The sequence below is a fragment of the Anoplolepis gracilipes genome, chromosome 1 (genome assembly GCF_047496725.1).
Source record: "Anoplolepis gracilipes chromosome 1, ASM4749672v1, whole genome shotgun sequence".
NCBI lineage: Eukaryota > Metazoa > Arthropoda > Insecta > Hymenoptera > Formicidae > Anoplolepis > Anoplolepis gracilipes.
The window spans coordinates 21,936,975-21,956,961 of record NC_132970.1 but is presented as its reverse complement, the minus strand read 5'-3'; the positions used below and the strand labels follow the sequence as shown (position 1 = coordinate 21,956,961).

Here is a 19,987-nt window from a genome sequence, read left to right as displayed (position 1 = left end):
TTATCAAAAATAAAATGATTACAGTATCCAGTGAGTATACAGGATATATAAATTGCATGAATTTTTATATATTTACTGGAATTTGGTTCCACCCAAGGGTAACACTTAATCGTTAAACAATACAAACTTTTTCAACACGGGGAAGAAAAGGGGTAGGAAAGGGCGGAAAGTTAGTCGAGATCGACTCCGTTGGGGAAGAAAGGGGAATAGGCGGAGAACAGGCGGGAGAATCGAAACCGCTGACGTAGCATTGTCCAAGCCAAATGGCCAAAATGGTCAGCCACCATCGGTAATGGCCCAATAGACGCTCCTTACATTGCCGCAAGATATTGTTTAGGCTCGCCGTTTTCATCCCTCGCCACCCCGTTTGCCGCGACCGATTTTCGATTCCAAGCTCGTCCCCTGCGAGCGCGCGCGGCTACGATTCCGCCGTTTCCACGTTATGTTATCACTCGTAGAGGTATCGTTCGCGACGAGTGAGTCGATAAAAATTTTCCTCGCGGTAAGCATAGTTTTCTTTTACTGCGACAGTCATTCTACACCAATTGCCCAAGGTGTGTCTTCTCGTAGTATTTTCTTCGAAGAAAAATAAATCTGTCCATAAATAATACAAATAGCTTAACACATACATATTTATATACATTTTGTTATATATATATATATATATATATATATATATATATATATAGGTAAATATTTTCCTCCATAACAATTGCTTTCTGAAAACTTTATATAATTTAGATATCGTGTATTTGATTTAATTAAAAGTTTGCTTATGTTAAAAATAAAAAGTAACTAATAAATGTAAAATTTCTTTCAATTAAATGAATATTATCGGCTTGCTTTAATTAAGGGATATAATAATTTACAAATATAAATAGTATATAATAAAATTTTCAAAAATTATTAACAATTATTAATAATGTTTATTGATGATAAGAGGTTAAATCTTTTATTATTACTAAAATATTTATATTTGTCATTATATAATATTATTATCTATTTAAATAAGGTCATAATTCTCGTTATGTGACTGCTAAGAAGTTGAAGTGATGGATCGGCAGCATCACTTGAAATATCGCTGGAATAAGAAATTTTATTTCGACAGTGATTTGTCCGTCTGGCTGAAAGGTTCCAGAGCTCTCGAGTACTCCTTGTTGGCCATTATAACTTTCTGGCGTCAGGTAGTAATTAAGTGTGCAATAAGGACGAGTGGCCTGCCACCCATTAAGACAACGACGGATCGACACTTTGTGCGGCGGGCGCGAAAAAAGGTCGTCCCGTCAAATGAACCGAAAGGAGATTCGATGAAAGAAATTGTCAAAGTAAGAGAGAAAATAGAGAGTGGGAATGCGCGATGGATGATGGAAGAGAAGATTCCGATACTTTGTGCGATCTCTCGTCAGGAGACACGGTAGTGTCTCGTAATTACTACTAGCAATTATGCATTTTTGATATAATGAGCTATCATTTACTTTCCTCTAATTTAGCATAAAAAATGAGAATATAATCTTTTTATACAATTTAAAATAAAGTCGTTTTATAAGAAAAAAGTCATTAGTCATTTACAGTAAATTGAATCTTATATCTAAAAGAGAGTATTTTATTCTAGTTTACTAAATTTGCAATCTAAAGTACCTTTAAACTTTAATTATTGCTTCAATTTGTTTCATCAATTTACGGTAATATTTATTAAATATGATTAAATATAGATTTTATATTTACGCTATACAATATTATATCTGATTTAGATGGTGTTTGATTAAAAATAATCTTGCGTTATATACATATATGAATATATATACGCGTATGTTAGAATATATAATGTAATATATACGTGATTAAAAATTGTTCTGAGGAATATCCTAAGAATGGTGATAAGTGTCGTCACATTTTTTTATTTATAATCTATGGAAGGCGAGGCGGTTCTTATCTTTGCGACTTTTTATTACCGCAGTGTCACTTTTACGAAAGTTTCGAGAGAAGCAGTTCCAAAAACTGCTACTTTTCTCAGACTTATTTGAAGCAGTCAGCTAGAAGTACACACAGAAAAGTTTACGGAATTCGCTTTAATTACTTCGTGGTGAACGTTGAGTGAGATATTGCACACACACACACACACGCGCGCGCACACATACACACAGACACACACACACACACACACATACATACACACATGAAGATGAATATTTATATTAATATAATTATTAGAAAATATTTTATATTGTATTAAAAAATACAAGGTATTATATTTATATTCGGAAACAATTATAGCAATATTGCTTTTAAATGCTCGATTATGTTACTTTACATTCTTTGAGAATATTTTTCGAGGAGTCTCTCAAAATCTACGTCACCGGATATGTTCTTCGCGTAGATCAGGCAAAAACTTTGCCGTTTCTGGCAGTCTCATTGATCACCTCTGACTCTGCGCGACAGACAAGGACGCACCGTCGACCAACCTGTGAGTTACCGCCGAATACGATATGCTCCCGATGCAGATGCAGATACCCAGACGATGTAACGACCGGTAGGAGTGGGACTGCAGTTAGGCACGGCCAGTGTCTCCGGGGTACCATGGTATCCGGAATGGTGAAGTTTGCCCGGTAGATTCCCTGTGTGACCCGTCGTCCGTCCTCCTCCTTCCTATCCTCCTCTCTCGCTCCCCGTCGCTCTCTTTCGCTACAATACCGCGTTCTCCGGAAATTCCATGGAAGTCGAATCTCGCGCCGCCCGTCCGCCCACATAATTCCAGCAGGCGAGAGCTGTTCGGTTAATATCTCCCGCTTGCTGACACCGTCAAATAAAACATCCCCGGATCGTCTTTCGGGGTGGCGCGGGGACGGGCCTGAGGAAGGTGTAACCGCCGGTATAGACTCGAGACGCCGAGAGGAGAAATCTCGGTCCTTTATATACGTACGTATAGATACACTACGCATCATCTGGCTGATTCGGCATTTTTTCGCCGCGGCACTCGGAATAAATGTGAGGAACCTGCAGGCGTTACGTTTCGTTTTGGGAACTATCGCGATGGCATGGGACAATGCATGGTGATTCTCTCGCCAGAGGATTATTGCCGCTGCAGAAAATTATGGATTTGTAAGACATTTCGCGCAAAGAAGAAGAAGAGATGTTACGATGCTCCATGTATGAATGAACTGTTTTTCGATAGTAATTTGATCTCGCGATTTATTCTCGACCTCTCTTTTCGAAATATAAGATTGGTTCAACTAACAAAAAGAGAAAATTATATCTGTACTTTATTCCTATTATGATGTATTTGGACAGCTAATATAATATTATATAATTAATTTATAATGCAATATATAATTCCTTCTTTTTTATAATTATTCTTTTATGTTACACACATTTATTAAATTTAATGTTTCATTATTCAAATTCTAACTTGAAGTAACAATAATGATCTTGCAACATGCGCCCATTGACCCGCCAAAATATATCGCACATAGTTAGCAGGAATCATCATTTGCAGCATTCGCTTTAAAGAGAAACAGAGAGACTCGACAAAAAGAGCGGGAGAAAGACGCTCGGAATAGTACAGAGTGGTAGAGAAATAGGTACTCGGAACGCGCGCGGAAAAGGGAGGGGGGAGAGGGCGACAGAAAGCTCCGGGGGAGGGTGTAGGAGATTCGCGCATATCCGATGCCGGGGAGGGGGCAAGAGGGTGCGAGGGGGTAGGGAGATAAGGCTAACACAGCGAGAGAATGAGAATGAAGGGAGAGACGTTTCCACTATTGATCATCGAGACTCAGAGTGTAATGCTAATCATGCCCCCTCGCTCGTATCCGTCCCCCCAACGGCTCGCAGCCGCACCTACCCCCGGCGACTCTACTCCACACCCCCGCCGTCCCCTCCGTCGATTCTCTTACCCATCCTTCGCCCTTCCGACACCAACGTCCCTTCTGTGACACAGAGCCGGCAAGATATCGACTCTGACACCCACGCGACCCATAAGCACAACCGGGCTTCACCCCCGCTATCTCTCCATCTCGTTGAAGATTCCCATAGATTCGGAAGAAGAATCGGACTTCTCCGAAAGAATGCAAAGTGCGAGTTTTGTCAATTAATCAGATACTGCTAATTGGTCTCGTGTAAATTTCTCGTTAATATTGTTATACCAGAAGATTCCAAAATCATTATTACATTATATGCAATAAATAAAGAAATGTTCATTTAAAATAATAATAATAATAAACAAAGAGTTATTTTCTATTTATTTTTATTTAACATTCGAGAGATGGAAAATGTAGACGTTGCAAGCAAATAAATTGCAAAAGCGACATTATACGATGTATTAAACAAACCGTATTAAGCATAATTCAAATGTAACAAAAATATATAACGGGTTATATATTCTTAATTTTTAATTTATTCTTATTTTACAGGGAAACAAATATTGATATCAATAACAAACGACACGGTGGCAAAATATTAAATCACATTAAATAAATTGAATTGCGAACGATTTTTAATCGCGAATGAAATGAAAGTACTCGCAGTGAAACAGGAAAGAGACAACGTGCTGATACAATTAATTCTCGAAGCTCTTAAATTCCCTGCCGTTCACCGTAGATGCACGTCGGTGTGCGATCGCAACGTTCGCCGTACCGGTAACGTCAACATTTGCCGCCGGTCGAAGGACCAGCGGCGCGCGATTAATAATTTCGACCGTGCATCCGCCACTGCGCTCTGTCTCCGGCCGCGGCGCAACAATATTTGCCGCTCTTGCAGCAACATTTTTCCGCGTGCCCGCTTTTATTTTCATCGGCGGTCGTCACATCCTGCCTTTATAATGGAACGAGCCGTAAAGCACACGCTCCCGTCCACTCTCTCCGCGCGCGTTCAACCCTTTACCCTTCCGCCCCGTCCACGCATTCGCGTCCATGCGGGATCAAATTATCCATTTGAATATGTATTGTTTGAACGGAGCGTTGAGAAACTATTTTGGTCTGCGTGATCCAGAAATGGAAGACGGAGACTGACACAAGCCATTATGAAAACGGTATTGTACATTTTACTGCTAATAATTTTTTTTAAACAGCACATGAGAGCCGTTTCTGTATATAAATGACAGTAGTATATATAACGACATGTATAAAATCATATAAGATTTCATAGCGAAGAACGGCACTTGAGTAGAAATCTACAATTAGAAATCGAAATTTAGTATTAGGGGTGCAATAAAATATTAAAATGTAAACCTATTGTGATACCATATTATTATGGAAATATCTAAGACTAACGTAGACTAGTTTGAACGCTCAAGCAAACGGACTGCTCGAATTTTAACTAATGAACGCAGGATATTAATACTGCAAATAATAAGAAGCCACATTGGAAGGGAGATGGAAGGCAATATAATAATTACATCAGCATATTGGTAAATAGAAGTCAGCAGCCCTCTCCGCTGGCTTCAGCAATTTGTAGCTGAACATATAGCAAACTGAAAATATATATGCTGTAGAAATTGATAGAATCAGATCATCTTCTTCAGGATTTTCTGTGAGATAGTAAATAAAATTAAAGACGGATCTTTTTTTTATGGATTATGAACAGAATGAGATTAAATTTTTGATTTAAAACTCAAAGAGAATTTATAATACGGATATAAAGCGAAACCTAGTGAGGCTTATTATTACGAAATAATTTGTATATACATTTGCTATCAACAACCACGGTTTTCTTTATTTAAAATCAAGCGATTTACTTTGTTAAATAAAAACAATCGTTTTGTGACACTTCGCGGATGACACACACGTAAACTTTACGATATCTCAAGGGGTGGCATGATGGAGAGAGGAGCACAGTAAGCCCCTAATTTCTCGGGGTAAAAGTTGCCAGCCGTAAGCATCTCCGCGAGGGGTGACGGGGTTGAGCCGTATCAGGGTGAGTGGAGAAAGGCACGGTAGTCAATCGACAGGCGAAGTGAGGGAAGAGAGAGAGTTTATATTGGGAGAAAAGGGCAAGACTCGGGCAGCAACAGCAGCACCAGAGCCAGAGAGTGAAACGTTTAAACTTTTTATGAGTTGCTGCGTCGCCGCTCGAGCGAAGAAATTTCAATTTTGCCGCCCACCCTCGCGCCGCGAAGGAGCAGCCTTTCGACGGATCCCTTTTTCTTTCATCCCTTCACGAGCGACACCGTCACTTGCTGAGAATTTTAGCACATCCGGCTGCGATATCCACGCGGCTAATTTGCCTCCGATACCACCTCCGGTCTCGATTTCCGCCATCCCCTGCTGCGAATTGACTCGCGTATTCATCTAATGATGTTTCGACCATCAATTTTAGCGCGAAACTTAATTTTTTTTTTTTTTTAAAGCGAGAGAATTATTTTGTATAATTATAAGGGAGAACAAAATTGTAGAAGGAAATATCAAATTCGTAATTCGCTCTTCTCTTTTTTTATATAACAAGAATATATCTCTTTTTAACTTTTTCAAAAAAATCTATTTCCTTATTTTATTATAATAGTTTATCTATACTTTATATCTCTTTATTTATATTCTAAAGATTATTAAAATTGTAGCAGATTATATATGTCGTGTCAAACATTAAGTATGTGAAAATAGACATTCAGAATTTAGCTATTCTTGTGCGTATATGATTTTATATCTTGAATATTAAATTGCATAAATTATACTTAAATGAATATCTATATCTGAAATTATCGCGCGTGATTGACTTTATCGATCTTTCTTTTGTGAATATGGTAGTCTTGTTTAAGACTACAAAAAAAAAAAAAAAAACTTCTTACATCTTTATTCTTATCGATAATTCTCACCGAATATTTCTAGTTATATATTTTATAATTTAATTATAATTTAATTTTTATTTTTTCCATATGAGAAAATATCTTGTTATTATTTTTTTTTATATTACACATCTGACTCTTATAAATCATATTATTTGCAAACCAGCTGAAGAGACAGTGCAAGATGTCTCGTAGACTTCGCCTCATCCTTTCTGCCGGGTCATAAAAGTCTTGATGAAGACGTCAATGAATATTTATCCTTTCGTTCCGCCGAAGCTCCATTCTATCTCAACCCCGTCCCGGTGGTTCCTTTCTTTTAAGACGAGACATTAAACGGGGTCGATTGGCGAAGTTTTACCAGTATTTAATCCGACGCCTTGACGCCGCGTGAGCTCAAGATAATCACGTGTCCTTAAAACCGAGAATGACAAGGCACATAAAAAATCTTTTTGGAATAAAATGACATACAAATTATTTGAAAAGCTCATTTCGTTCAAATATAAATTTTATATTTACCATGCTAGAAAAAAATGTTATTCATTTTAATATGAAATATTCTGAAAGTATTTTAAATTTTTTTACGAGTGAATAAAGTTAATACTTAATGCATGTATCCAATTATAACTAGCAATTAAAAAATAGTAATTAATCTACGTTTTAAGAAAACAAAAACTGCGAATATATCGTGCAATAAATAATATCATTGGCAAGTTCTATTAAGCTCTGTGATTTTGTATGCGCGAATTATTAGCAGCACGATGGTGCAAAAAGGAAAAGGGAGATGAGTGAAGTGGATGGTTCCACGAGGATGACCACCACAAGGCAAGCATCGAGACATTCTACGACGTGGAACGAGAAAAAGACGGAAGCGTCGAAAGGCAGCGGCCCAGACAAACGCGGAAAGGCAGTGTCAGCATTGCGCAGACCCTTCTCTGGCCACCTATCGCCTCCCCCCGTTTTAATATGTTGACGCTCCGTTGAATTGGGGAAAGAGAGAGAGAGAGAGAGAGAGAGAGAGAGAGAGAGAGAGAGAGAGAGAGAGAGAGAGAAAAAACGAGAGAGGAGCAGGGGGTGGAATGGAGAAAAAAGCTAGGAGAAAGAGAAGAGAAAAGGTAAAAAGAAAAATATGCCTCGGACAGAATCACCGGTAAGAGGGCGGTCGGGGGTGTGGAGGCTGCTACCAGGGGGGTGATGGCGGGTACCCACAGGGTTGGGCATCCCTGGGACGGCACAAACAGCAGCACCAGGCGAAAAGAAAGTTTGCCGTGTAACAACAAAAGACGTTTGTTATTGGCGCAGCATTTGAATTGTCTCTGTGTCGGCGGGCCTCCTTATTGGCCGAGCGTCGGCGACGCGACTCCTGCGGTGGTGGGGGGTTGCAAAGGGTGGTAGCCACCCCCACGGCTTGCCACCCACCCCCCACCGGCCCTGCTTCTTGCCCCCTCCATCGGCGCCCCTACTGTGTCCTCGAGAGAGAGAGAGAACGGCTATACATGCGGCTAAGTGTACCGGCTATCTGGACTACGAAGCTACCCCCATACCGCTTCTACCCGTCTCGATCGTCCTCCCCGGATAGTGACTGGGTCCTGGGATGACCCTTTCCGAGTACCTACCTTGCGTACGCGGACCAACCTCGTATCTGCTCGTAACGACGGAGGGAAAATGCTTCGCAGAATGCAGGCGTGACTCTTATTTAATTTTGCTGCTTGAGCTACCAACATCCGCGAGTAGCGTTTCGAATTATGCTAGAAAATGTAAGAATAGTTTGGAAGGGAGGAGTCTTTTAATATCGTTAATAATTAAAGAATGATTATGTTAGGTATATAGCTGTTTTTCACAAGAATTTTAGCTAAAATAATCTAATTAAAGAGAATTGAGATTAATCGAGTAGCTTAAATATATAACAGGTAAAGTTGTGTATATAGCTAGCGAATCTTCCATATTTTCATAAATGATATACCTTGTTTTTCTTATCGCAAAATATAGACACGGTGATATAGAATAATATTTGTTTTTGTAACTAAATATTGTTGTACCATCTTCTTTAGATTTATTGTTTGCTCAGTTTTTGAACTAATGCTAATGATGTTTAGTATATAAACAATTAATAAGTAATTAGTAATTAATGTTAGAATTATTTGCATTTGCATTGGGAATTTACAGTTAAAGCTCTGTGATAAAATAAAAATCTTATTAAAGGTCTGTCACTTAAAACTATACATGTAATGGTAATACCTTAAGAAAGATGTATGAAAATGACTATTACAAAATGTAGTCGCACAAGAGCTATAGTCTAGACAATAGGAACTGGTAATGGGAACTCAACAGGGCGCAGACATCCTTCTCGTATCGATTCTTTGCTTCTCTCGTATTCGACTTCGATCACCGGCGGGGCATATCTAACTGCGCGATTCATGCGCACAATCTTACTCGACACAGTTTTATATCCGTACCTATCGCGCGCCTCGACGTATATCAATGGATCGGTTCCGGAATGTTTTAGTAGACATGCGCTGTGATACCTATCCACCTAGATTATTGTTAGCAACATCTGCTCTTAACGATTATTCTTGGAATTATACTGCAAATTTATGACGCAGGTCGAAGCCCCGTTTTACGAGACGCTCTCGCATCAAAAACTTCGATCTCTCTTGTGTAACTTATGACCCCTCGGCTTAACTTATGACGATCAGCTCTCGGCGCTGCTATTAATTAACGTAACGCCGTTTCGCGACGTCCTTCCACCTGTTTTCTAACTGACCGTTTCTCCATGCAAGCAATCTGATTTTTCTTGCAATATTCATAGGGAACATAATCTAATCAATAATGTGCGACGATGTATCTCGTGCATAATGAAAGGAGAGAATCGCATATACATATCTATCGTATTTATAATAATGGTAATAGATATTTTATAAAAATAGATAACTAATAAATACATTTTTAAGAGGAACAAATGTTCTGCTTAAATACATTGATTAATTTTAATTCTCTTTCGATATTAAGTGAGATGAAATAATTGTAATATTCGATCGATTTAATACATGGCTTATATATGACATTACGATAAGATGTATGATTATTTACTTATTATATGCTGCTTTTACTTTTATACAACGATCAAAAATAATACATTTATGTTTGATGATTCACCTTTTGAACTCTTGACCGAACTAATGAAATTTGGCTTGATCAAATGGCATAATCTGTTCGTGGTATCTGTATTAAGAGCCAATGAATGACATAAATCAGTATTTGTTGCCTGTGGGTAAAGAGTAATCATTGACAGATAATATCAGACGTGACCACTCGATATAATCAAATTAAGCTCGAATTTGGTTACGTGATCATGGAGCAGTACTATTATGATTAATCGATGAAAACTGTAATTTTAGATACCACATTCAATCTCACTGTTAAGAGTTTATATTCATTGGTTAGACATGCTGCGATATTAATTATAGTGTCGCGCAGATCGATAGTCGAAATAAATTTCGCGATAAATATATATATATATATGAAATGTTCGACAAAAACTTGTATAAGGTAAATTACAAAAGTTGATTGATGTAAAAACAGCGCAAAAGCATCATCATTTCACACTTATCCGTACATTCCACGTGGATAAATTATCAAAATAAAATTGTTAAGAACAATATTGTCGAATTTTAATTGAATGAAAGTAATAAACAAAGAGCACGATACTTCTGAACCACATTATGTATATTAAAAATTTTGAAAATATTTATTGGAAATTTCTGTTAATTGTTCATCTCGTCAATCATCTCGTTTAATGCTATCTCGATGATATTCATCGCACTGAAAAGCTATCTTCGATTTACGCTACACTTTTTTTTTTTTTTTCAAGAAATTACGATTGTTTCAAGTGCAATAGATGAAAAAGCTACAAGGCAAGCGTACACCAGAATATAACATCTAAATTTCATTTTGAAATTTGATGGTCTCGATAACTAGAGTACAATCAGATATCTTCTTGAAAAAAAGTATTGCCGAAGGGCGATAAATCTATCTAAGCGTCACGCATTTTCGTTCATTCAGATGCAAGAGTCTAACATAATCCTTCTTCAGAAAGTGCTGTCGAGCGACAGAGTGTACGCGTGCACGACTGCTCATCCTCTCTATCGGCGTTCGCCCACCTGCATCTGGGAGAGTGCGTCTACAGTCACCCCCAGGCTGCTGGCCCTCCGTACCCCCCCTCGAGAGAGGCGTGCGCCGCCTCCAATCCCCACTACGATGTCCGCCCCTATATCGCACATCCTTCCCTTCCGCACCCTCCCTCTCTCTCTCTCTCTCTCTTTCTGTTGCTGCCGGCGTCACATAAAAGCGCTGGATGCGGGGTGAGACACCCCTAAAAGCTTGCACCACGCGTGAGGTTGCGAGAGGGAAAGAGAGCTGTCGAGTAAAGACGAAGTGGGAGAGAGAGAGAGAGAGAGAGAGAGAGAGAGAGACGCAGCGACAAAACGAAGAGAAGCAGCGCCGAGACAACTAACGGGCGCACGAAGCAGCCGCGCGATCGCTGGAGAACGCCAGCTGAGAGAAAGAGAAAGAGAGATTATACAACTTGCTTCGAATGCCTTTGGAGGGGGGGGAAATTCCCCGCGCGTCTCCTACAACCGCCCCTACTTTCCTTATCTCCCTACCTTCTCCCGCGTCCCGACACCGGCACCCCCTCCCTCGAGTTTCTCTCGCTTACGCTCTTTCTCTCGCTCCCCGTGTGTATGGTTAAATATTGCATTATTGTTTTAACGGCAGGGAGGAAAACAGCGCAGCCGGTCGTGCCCGCCCGCAGAGTTGCGCGCATCCGCGTCGCGTGTACACTCCTGGTGTCGCATCCTCGGCCGGCCACTTCGTAGAACCAATTAAGTATCGCGTTGCGTCACAACGTGTCGTCTTCGTCGTAGTTATTGTTGTCATCGTCGCCGTGGCCGTCATTATCGGTGAACGCGCGCCGCGAAATCTGTAGTCATTCATCCCCTCTTTCATCCCCCCCCCCTCTGTCCCACTACTACTTTACTACTCGGTGAAGAGAGTTAGTCTGCCGAGAGGCATATCTCCTTTCTCGAACGCAACAACGTTCAACGATCCTATCTAGTCAACATTCCACGACACTTTCCGCGTGTCTACCCCTTCCCAACGTTGCATCCCCGCCAGCGTATCGCGACTGCCACCCCTATACTAGCTTGAGAATGACTACGGAGCCACGTCGCGACCCAGTTGTGTTTCGCGTGTTATCGCGCGTCCGCTGTTTAGCGGACGAGCCTCCGCTCGGAACGAGCTGCAGCAGCGGCAGCGGCAGCGGCAGCGGCAGCGGCAGCAGCAGCAGCAGCAGCAGCATCAGCCGTTAGAGATTCGCGCGCACCCTCCACCCCCGCAACGTACAAATCCACCCAACCCGCGGCCGCAACCACCGCCTTATCCCGCGCTTTCTCCGCCAGCCAGCCGGCGTAGCTGCGCAAGGCCATTCTCGGGGGTGCCACCCCCCGACTCCTTCCCCTTTCGCTCCCCCTTTCTCTCTCTCTCTTCTCTTGTACACCAATCCCTTCCCTTTCTCTTTTTCCTGTGTGTATATGCACCGTTCCTCTTTCTCCGTCCCTCTCTCTCTCTCTCTCTCTCTCTCTTTCTTTCTCTTCCTTTTTCTCTCTGTCACCGCGTATCCCCGCGTTGCTACCCCTACACCCCTGTACCCGGCATCTCAACAACAAGTATTCGCTACCCGGTAGCATCCGACACAACACAGCAAGTCGCCCTACCACCGCCTTCGAGGCTACCCTCGGAGGCCTGCCTGGGGTGCCTCGCAGCGTCGTGGCAAACACGGTATCGTCTACTGAGCGTGGATGTCTCGAGACAACCGGGAGATATACCGCGGAACATTGCCAGCGCCTTCTGACACCTTTGGGGTATGTCTCTCTCCCTCTCTTTCTCTCTCTCTCTCTCTCTCTCTCTCTCTCTCTTTCTCTATCTTTCTTCCTTGTGAACATACACACTGACACATCGGCCACACGTGTGTCCGTGCGCTCGGACTGTCTTTCTCTCTCTCTCTCTCTCTCTCTCTCTCTCTCTCTTTCTTTCTCTTTCTCTCTCTTTCCCTCGCACGCTCGCGCTTGCTCTCTCGATCGCGCCCGATATGTCCATCTCTTTCCTTTACTCGAGTTCGTTTTGAGGCGACCTGTCGATCTGCTTTTCTCTGTCTAACTCTGTTCACCAAGATCGCGCAACGATCTCTATCCTTCTTGTAGTTACGTAATAAGGAGAAAAACAGATAGAGAAAGAAATTACGAGTTTTTCACTAGCGACCGAGAGTGTGAACTCAAGTAGTACTTCTGTGCATCAATGCCGCGTGTGAGAACGAAGATTCATGATGAAGAGACACGAGAGGAGAAGATGCAGTATAGTGATTGATCAATGCTTGATCTTATCGATGATGCATTAGGATGCGATAATTCTAAAATGCTGTGCAAGTGCAATAGTGATTCAAGACCTAAAAGTGCAAGAGGTGACAGTGCAATAATCTATATTTATCGAAGAAATGCATTTCTTCTAAATTGTAACATTAACAACATTACTCAAACATTTTTGATATAATAACAATAATATTTAAATATAAATACTGCATATTATAAACATAATAGTTGAAGTGAAATGTTTTTGACACATTAGTTGAAAAATATAATTTACCTGTACGAAATATCTCATATGCAATTATTCGGGACTACGTGGGATAAGCTATAAATAAAGATGTATTATAATTGATTTGACTGTAAAGTGATGTGATCATACAATGAAAAAGCTTGCAATTTCGTATATCGTGAAGATATTATTAAATAAGATTCGCACATCTACGGAATTAATCAGTTAATTTTCAAATTTGAATAAAAAATCGTGTTGAAATTAAATTGTTTTTGATACTTTAGTCGAAAAATCCCCGGAATTTATCTGTACGAAATGCGATTATTCGCTGGGACTACGTGGGATAAGCTATAAATAAAGATAAATATCATGTTTAAATATCATAATAAAAATGTAACAATATCGGTGAAGCGGAATCGACATTTGCAATGATACTATCCCGACGCGCAATTACGTTGATTGAAAGTCGCGAGTGCTATCAGGGCGTCGTGTCAATTTGTAGCAACAGCGAGTGAGACAATCAAACAGGTGTGTAAGCATAAACTCGCCGAAATGCAATGATCGATACGCCGATGTATCCCACGGCTTCGAAATTCTTAACGGCGAGCGAACGAGTGTTAAAACAAGCAGCTTAATCTTTGCCTGGCGACGCGATGTAAAGCAAGCAACCGATAATGTCCCGGCGTACACTCTGTGAATTTCAAACAAGACGTGACTTAACGAGCAATATTTATAATCACGACTGCCCTTTATAGTGTGTTCCTACAATAACGTTTCTTTTTCAACGCCTTATGATGTCACTATTCTTGAAACACGAAGATTAGTGTCAATGTGTATAAGAACATTTACGTATCTTACATATAATAACTTTAATAATCTATAAAAAATATTTTTGTTCTTTTTTTTTTAAATATTTTATATTACATATATCCTTTTTGAAATATATATATATATATATATATATATATATATATATATATATATAGATATATATATGTTATAAAATTTTCTAATATTAATTTTAGATATTGATTTACTTTTGTATACAACTTAAAACAACATCATTTAGCGATGCGTATCTCTTTATCTTTAATCAGTGGAGACGTCTTGATATTATTTTCTTATAATTATCGTAAGCTGTGAATTATATACACACTCGTGTCTAACTTCGCATTCGCATACCAAATTACATTCTTGTTCTTTGTACAAGGTTCGTTATTATTTCATAAAAAGCGCCGTCAATTATGTCAGCAACCCGATGCCATTATTTCCAGCGCGAAAAATTAATTTCCTCTAAGTGCATCCATTTAATCGACGAAAGTATTGTTACGCTTTATCTTGTTTCACGTTCGCGAAGCAGCGTCTACACGCTGACAAAGGGGGAACGCAGTGTTTACGCTTTATCGTCGGCCAAGCTGTTTTCTTTATCGATCGCGATTGTTATCAGGTCATCTTGTAAGCCATCGCTTGCAATTGCATCTACTGAACTGCTGGACATGCCTATTCCATGAAAGTTTCTCGGATCAGTAAAGAACATCGTATACGAAGAAGTTTCTGAATGATGTCCGCTCACGTTTGTGAACGATATCTCTCTCTCTCTCTCTCTCTCTCATTGAACGAAATTGGAAAAAGTTTAATCAAGCTAAATATAACGTTCCTTTTCGCGAAATATGACATTTGCTATACGACATTTGCCACGATTATCTTGATGTTAATTTTTAGAAACCTCGAGAAAGTAAAATGGAAAACAATGCTATTTGATTTATGAGAATGAATGCAATTATCTCGAAAATAAAGTAAGATTATGATAAATCAGAAGAATAATGAATAATCAAAAAAGAAAAAAGTTTAAAGAAAGAGAAAAATATGACAACATATTAAAAGAATACTTGATTGACTGCTGAAGAATTGTGATTATTATTAAATGTATAGAATAGTTGAATCACTCAGATTTTTAAAGACGATGATTGAGTAGAGGCGAAACGTAATATTAACATCAAAAGCGAGTAAGAAGATCGTTGAATAATAATAAATCAAACAAGTTATCAACATCTGTCTCTCTTCGTCATCATTCTTCTTTGTAGCAAGTAAGTGCACGATGACTGATATATGTTCCGTTTCTCATACAACTTGGCACAAATCTACTAGGTCTAGGGGCATGAATAAAAAATGAAAAGTGTGGAGTGAAGAGCGTGCTAGTCTCTTTCGACGCTTTGTGAATAACTGCTAAAATCGTTGGATCAATCTTCATATACATGCACCGACAATAAGATTGTGCACAAGCGATAACTATGTTAATAACAATTGTATATGAAAAATGAGACGTGTATTTGAAAACTTAACAAATACCTAACAGTAACCTAAAGTATATATTATATATAGAATGTACAATAAATTTAGAATTTAACGTTTCAATCGCCGTGTTAATCACGCATCGATAGCTAAAAATAAACCTCATTCTATCATCAATCTGTCTTACTATGATTAGAATTATTATCACTGACATTGATAAGGAAACTAATATTATCAGAAATAGATTTTAAGTAGGAATCGTGTTCTCTCACTGTCACATTTTATTCACAGATTATTCTTTGTAAGTTATAGATAACGAAGTGTATTAAAATTTTTATTATAATATATTACAAACATTTTTTAATTCTGTTTTCTCTTTTTTAAATTCTATCTTATTTATTATATTTAATAGCACAAAAGTAAAAATCAATTATACATGCAAAGAAAACGCTTCGTAATCTGTTATTTATAATGTTTATTTTTATGATATATAATATTTTAAAATTAAATTAAATTCCTTATGTTACACATTAATGAAATCTGTTAATTTAATCGATATGATATCGGTAATCAATGATAATCATACATAATATCTTAAGTCTCGTAATTACTACAAAGATTGGCATCTCCCCCAACTGCCTGCAAAAATTTACCCTCATTGTTGACGCTCGCATGAGAAAACGCGTGCTGCCATGTCGGGCGCGTGGCACGCACTGAGATAACCGTACGCATCGTTGTGTCGAGTAGTGTAGTGTATCGTCGGGCGCCGACGCTTTTCGTCCCCTTTCTCTTCACCCCACCGACGCCTCACCCTCACGGCTTGCCCTATCCCCCCCCCTCGAAACCGCGAAACCTCGAAACTCCATGTCGGAAAAGCTGTAAGCTCCTACCTGCTCGACAGTCGCGTGGCTACCGCGCCACCGTGCGTACCGAAAGCACCGCGAAACATCAGCCCATGGGAAACCGCGGAGGAAACGCTTCCTCTTCCGCAAAAACATGCGATTAACATCGCGCAAAACGCATCCGATTTATGTGGCCATGAACCGCAGAATGCAATTGCATGCCTGCTACATGCGATGCGCCACCGTTTCTCACACAGAGCCTGCGACTTGTCATATGTCAAAACATAATTGATTTTTTCGACAGCATGCTATTATGTTTATTTTGTTATAATCATGTTAAGTAATTATATTTTATTAACGAATTTATTAACGGATTATGGAAGGATACTTTAAATGTCAAGGGAAATAGAAAACGAATGTGAAACGAAATAAAAAGATTTATTTTAAAAAATATTCAATTATTTTACTTTTATATCAAAATGTTGTAGCTAATTGTTTTGATTTTACTTTAATTGTTCGATACTATCTTATAATAATAATAATATATCGCTTGTCAATGCGAGAACAAAGAGTTTTGGCGAAAATAGAAATGGGAAGAAACAAAGTCCACCTCAATTTTCATTAGTTACGTATCTATTTAATTTATATTATAAAGCATCGGACAGCAATCGCGCATTTATTCGACATTGATATGACGTATGAATATTAAAACATAAAGTATCGCCTCTAAATTTTCATCGATGTGGAAACTGCCGTTTCTGAATAATGTACGGTCCTATTAAAATCTAATTGCATTACAGTTCGCTGTACGATGCGTCATTTTGGTACAAACCGGGATTATCAAGCCGGCTAATTCTATATGACACATGTGTCTCAATTACTTCGTTATTCATTTAATGCTTCGATTTTAATTTAGATTTAGAGAATGCGCGCTTGCGCATTTCGAGGAAAATACTTTATAAGAAAATCTAATATTAGCATAATAGTATAAAAAGTTTCATATCTGTGTTTTGCATGAAAATTTTACAAACTCACTCGTTTTTCTAAAGACTAAATGTCAGGTCAATGAACGTCCCGTTGATTTTTCTATAAAGTTGAAAAGAGAAGTGTGCAGGTGTAATATAGAAGTATTATAAATTTCATACGAACCGTTATCTTCCGCGGGCAGCGGAAAATATGCGGCCATTCGCGTAAACCGTATACCTTTCGGAATTGTTCGTGAAATATTATTACATCGAGCGAGCATGTGGAATTTATACAAGCAAATTACACTTCGGGTATATGAAAGCGGTAATTATAAATCGGCCACTGAAAGCAGGAAATTTATGGGAAGGGTTACGATGGCTAAGGGCTGAGAAAACGCCGAATGGCAAAACGGCTGCGTCGTTACAAAGCGACCAGGAATATCATAATTGTAAATTAACAAGTCGTACAATGTTATTCATGTTAAAAGACAGCGTCGCGCAATAGGAAAGAACATAATTAAAAATGTACCACTTTTTATTGTGCAAGCGCGAAAGTGCATCGAAAATTATTATTGGCAGAGAAGCTATCAACGAGTAACATTCAGAACATTTCTCTCTTGCATTCTAACAGGGAATTCAATTTTTTCTATATTCTGCTATCTCTTTATTTTTTTAAATTATTATTATATTGAAATTATTGTATTATGCAAATTTTATTAATCAATAAAATTATTATATATATATAATCAATAAGATTTATTATATATATAAGAAAAAAATATATATATATGTATACAAGATGATTATAAATAAGTGCAAAAATTAAGGGAGCTTTTTTATATAAACATATATCCTTATATTCCTCCCTATAAAGAATTATACTTTTCCAAAGATGGAAATAAAAATTAGATTTTATTTTTTTTTATCAAATGTTGAACAAGTTAAAAATAAAATTTGGTGGATATTTTCTACTAGTAAAAGGATACTCGATATTTTTAAAATTCTATATCGTAAAGAAATGAAATTAGCAATCTTAATTTTGTATTAAAACTTTTTAATTGATCGGAATGAGATCATCTAAAAATATACGTTAGAAAGCTTGACTCCCTTAGAATCTTATTAATTAATTTTATTTTTTGCATAAAATCAATAGTTTTCAAGTAAAAAAAAATAAAATATAGTATTATGCACGATATAATACCAAATGGTATAGGTTTCGAATTACAAGAAGTTAAATTGTATAGTAAAATAAAGAAGTAAAACAAAATTATAGTAATCGTTGAAAAAAAATGGATAAAAAAAAATAAAAACCTAATTTTGACCTCTCTCTTTGAAGAAATATCTCCTCAGGAAGGAATATAGGTGTATATGTTTATATAAAAAACTCCCTTTAATTTTTGACAAACCATCATTTAGAAATTTTAGCACTTATTTAAAATTACTCTGTGTATATATATATATGAATATTTGAGTTTTTTAAATACAATTCTGTGTTTCAAACAAGTGCTGGATCTTGCATCTCTCACATCATTCTCATTCGCGTTTGGAGAGTATTACGTGATCGGCGACATTGCTGAAAAATATAATACATACGTATATCGGGACGCGATCGTATCGATTCTCGAGACTATACATCGTCGTCTAAATCCACGAAGGATTTCGTCTGACGCAGCCGGCTGCTGCTGTCACTTTTCCTACTCGGGGCCGTGCGTTCTCGCAGGCTATTTGTTTCGGCGCATCGTGTATTGACTCTGCAGAGCAACGACGGTAGGCGTCGCGGGCGATAATATATCGACAGCCTCGGGTGATATATGTCCCGGCGGAGTGAACGGGCCGTACAGAAGAAAGACTCGTCTCATAAAGTATAGGGCGATTTGTCACGGCAGTTTGTGTGATGCGACCGGGAGAGAATAATCCTCTCTGGATATCATCTAGCGCGCGACTGCCCCACCTCGACGGGCTACGGCGATTCTCTCCCCTGCGAGCTTCTCGTTCCCCCCTTCGTTCTGAGAGCGGATTACGCTCGACGTTCGCGTTCTTCGTTAGGGGCGCGCTCCCGCATCCGCGATTAATCGTACCTGATGTCATTTTCGAAATCGACACGGATCTTGGGAACGATACGGTAGTTTTGCACTTCGAATAACGTACTGATTATCTCCAAGATCGTGATTGTGAGATTTTAAACAGTAAATATATCAAAAGGTTTTAATACAAATTTGAAACATACATTATATATCACAAAGAGCAGAAATATTTCAGTAAAAAAAGCTTTAACAATTATTTATTATTAAATAGAAATTGTGGAGTGACATTTATGCATCATGCAGAATTAAAGAGAATTATAAGAAATTTTTTTTGTTTACAACGGTTGTGTAAAAATAAAGTGATCTTTGATCAACACGCAGACGCATTTAGCGGAAACACTTCTAAAATTATAAAAAAACTATTGTTTGTGATTTCTTTCATAT

At 38.4% G+C, this 19,987-nt stretch overlaps 1 protein-coding gene across 19 annotated transcripts in view; it reads left to right on the top strand.

Annotated features, from left to right (window-relative positions):
- The window catches only part of Foxp (forkhead box transcription factor P), a 292,578-nt gene that overhangs the window by 219,556 nt on the left and 53,035 nt on the right, over positions 1-19,987 (top strand). The window contains exon 1 of one of the 19 annotated variants that reach the window (XM_072895480.1): positions 9,869-12,690. The exons of the other annotated variants lie outside the window; for them this stretch is intronic. Within the exon in view, the coding sequence (XP_072751581.1) occupies positions 12,628-12,690 (63 nt within the window). The 5' untranslated portion in view covers positions 9,869-12,627. Of the gene's footprint in view, positions 1-9,868; positions 12,691-19,987 lie in introns of those variants that run through there. 19 annotated transcript variants of the gene reach the window in all.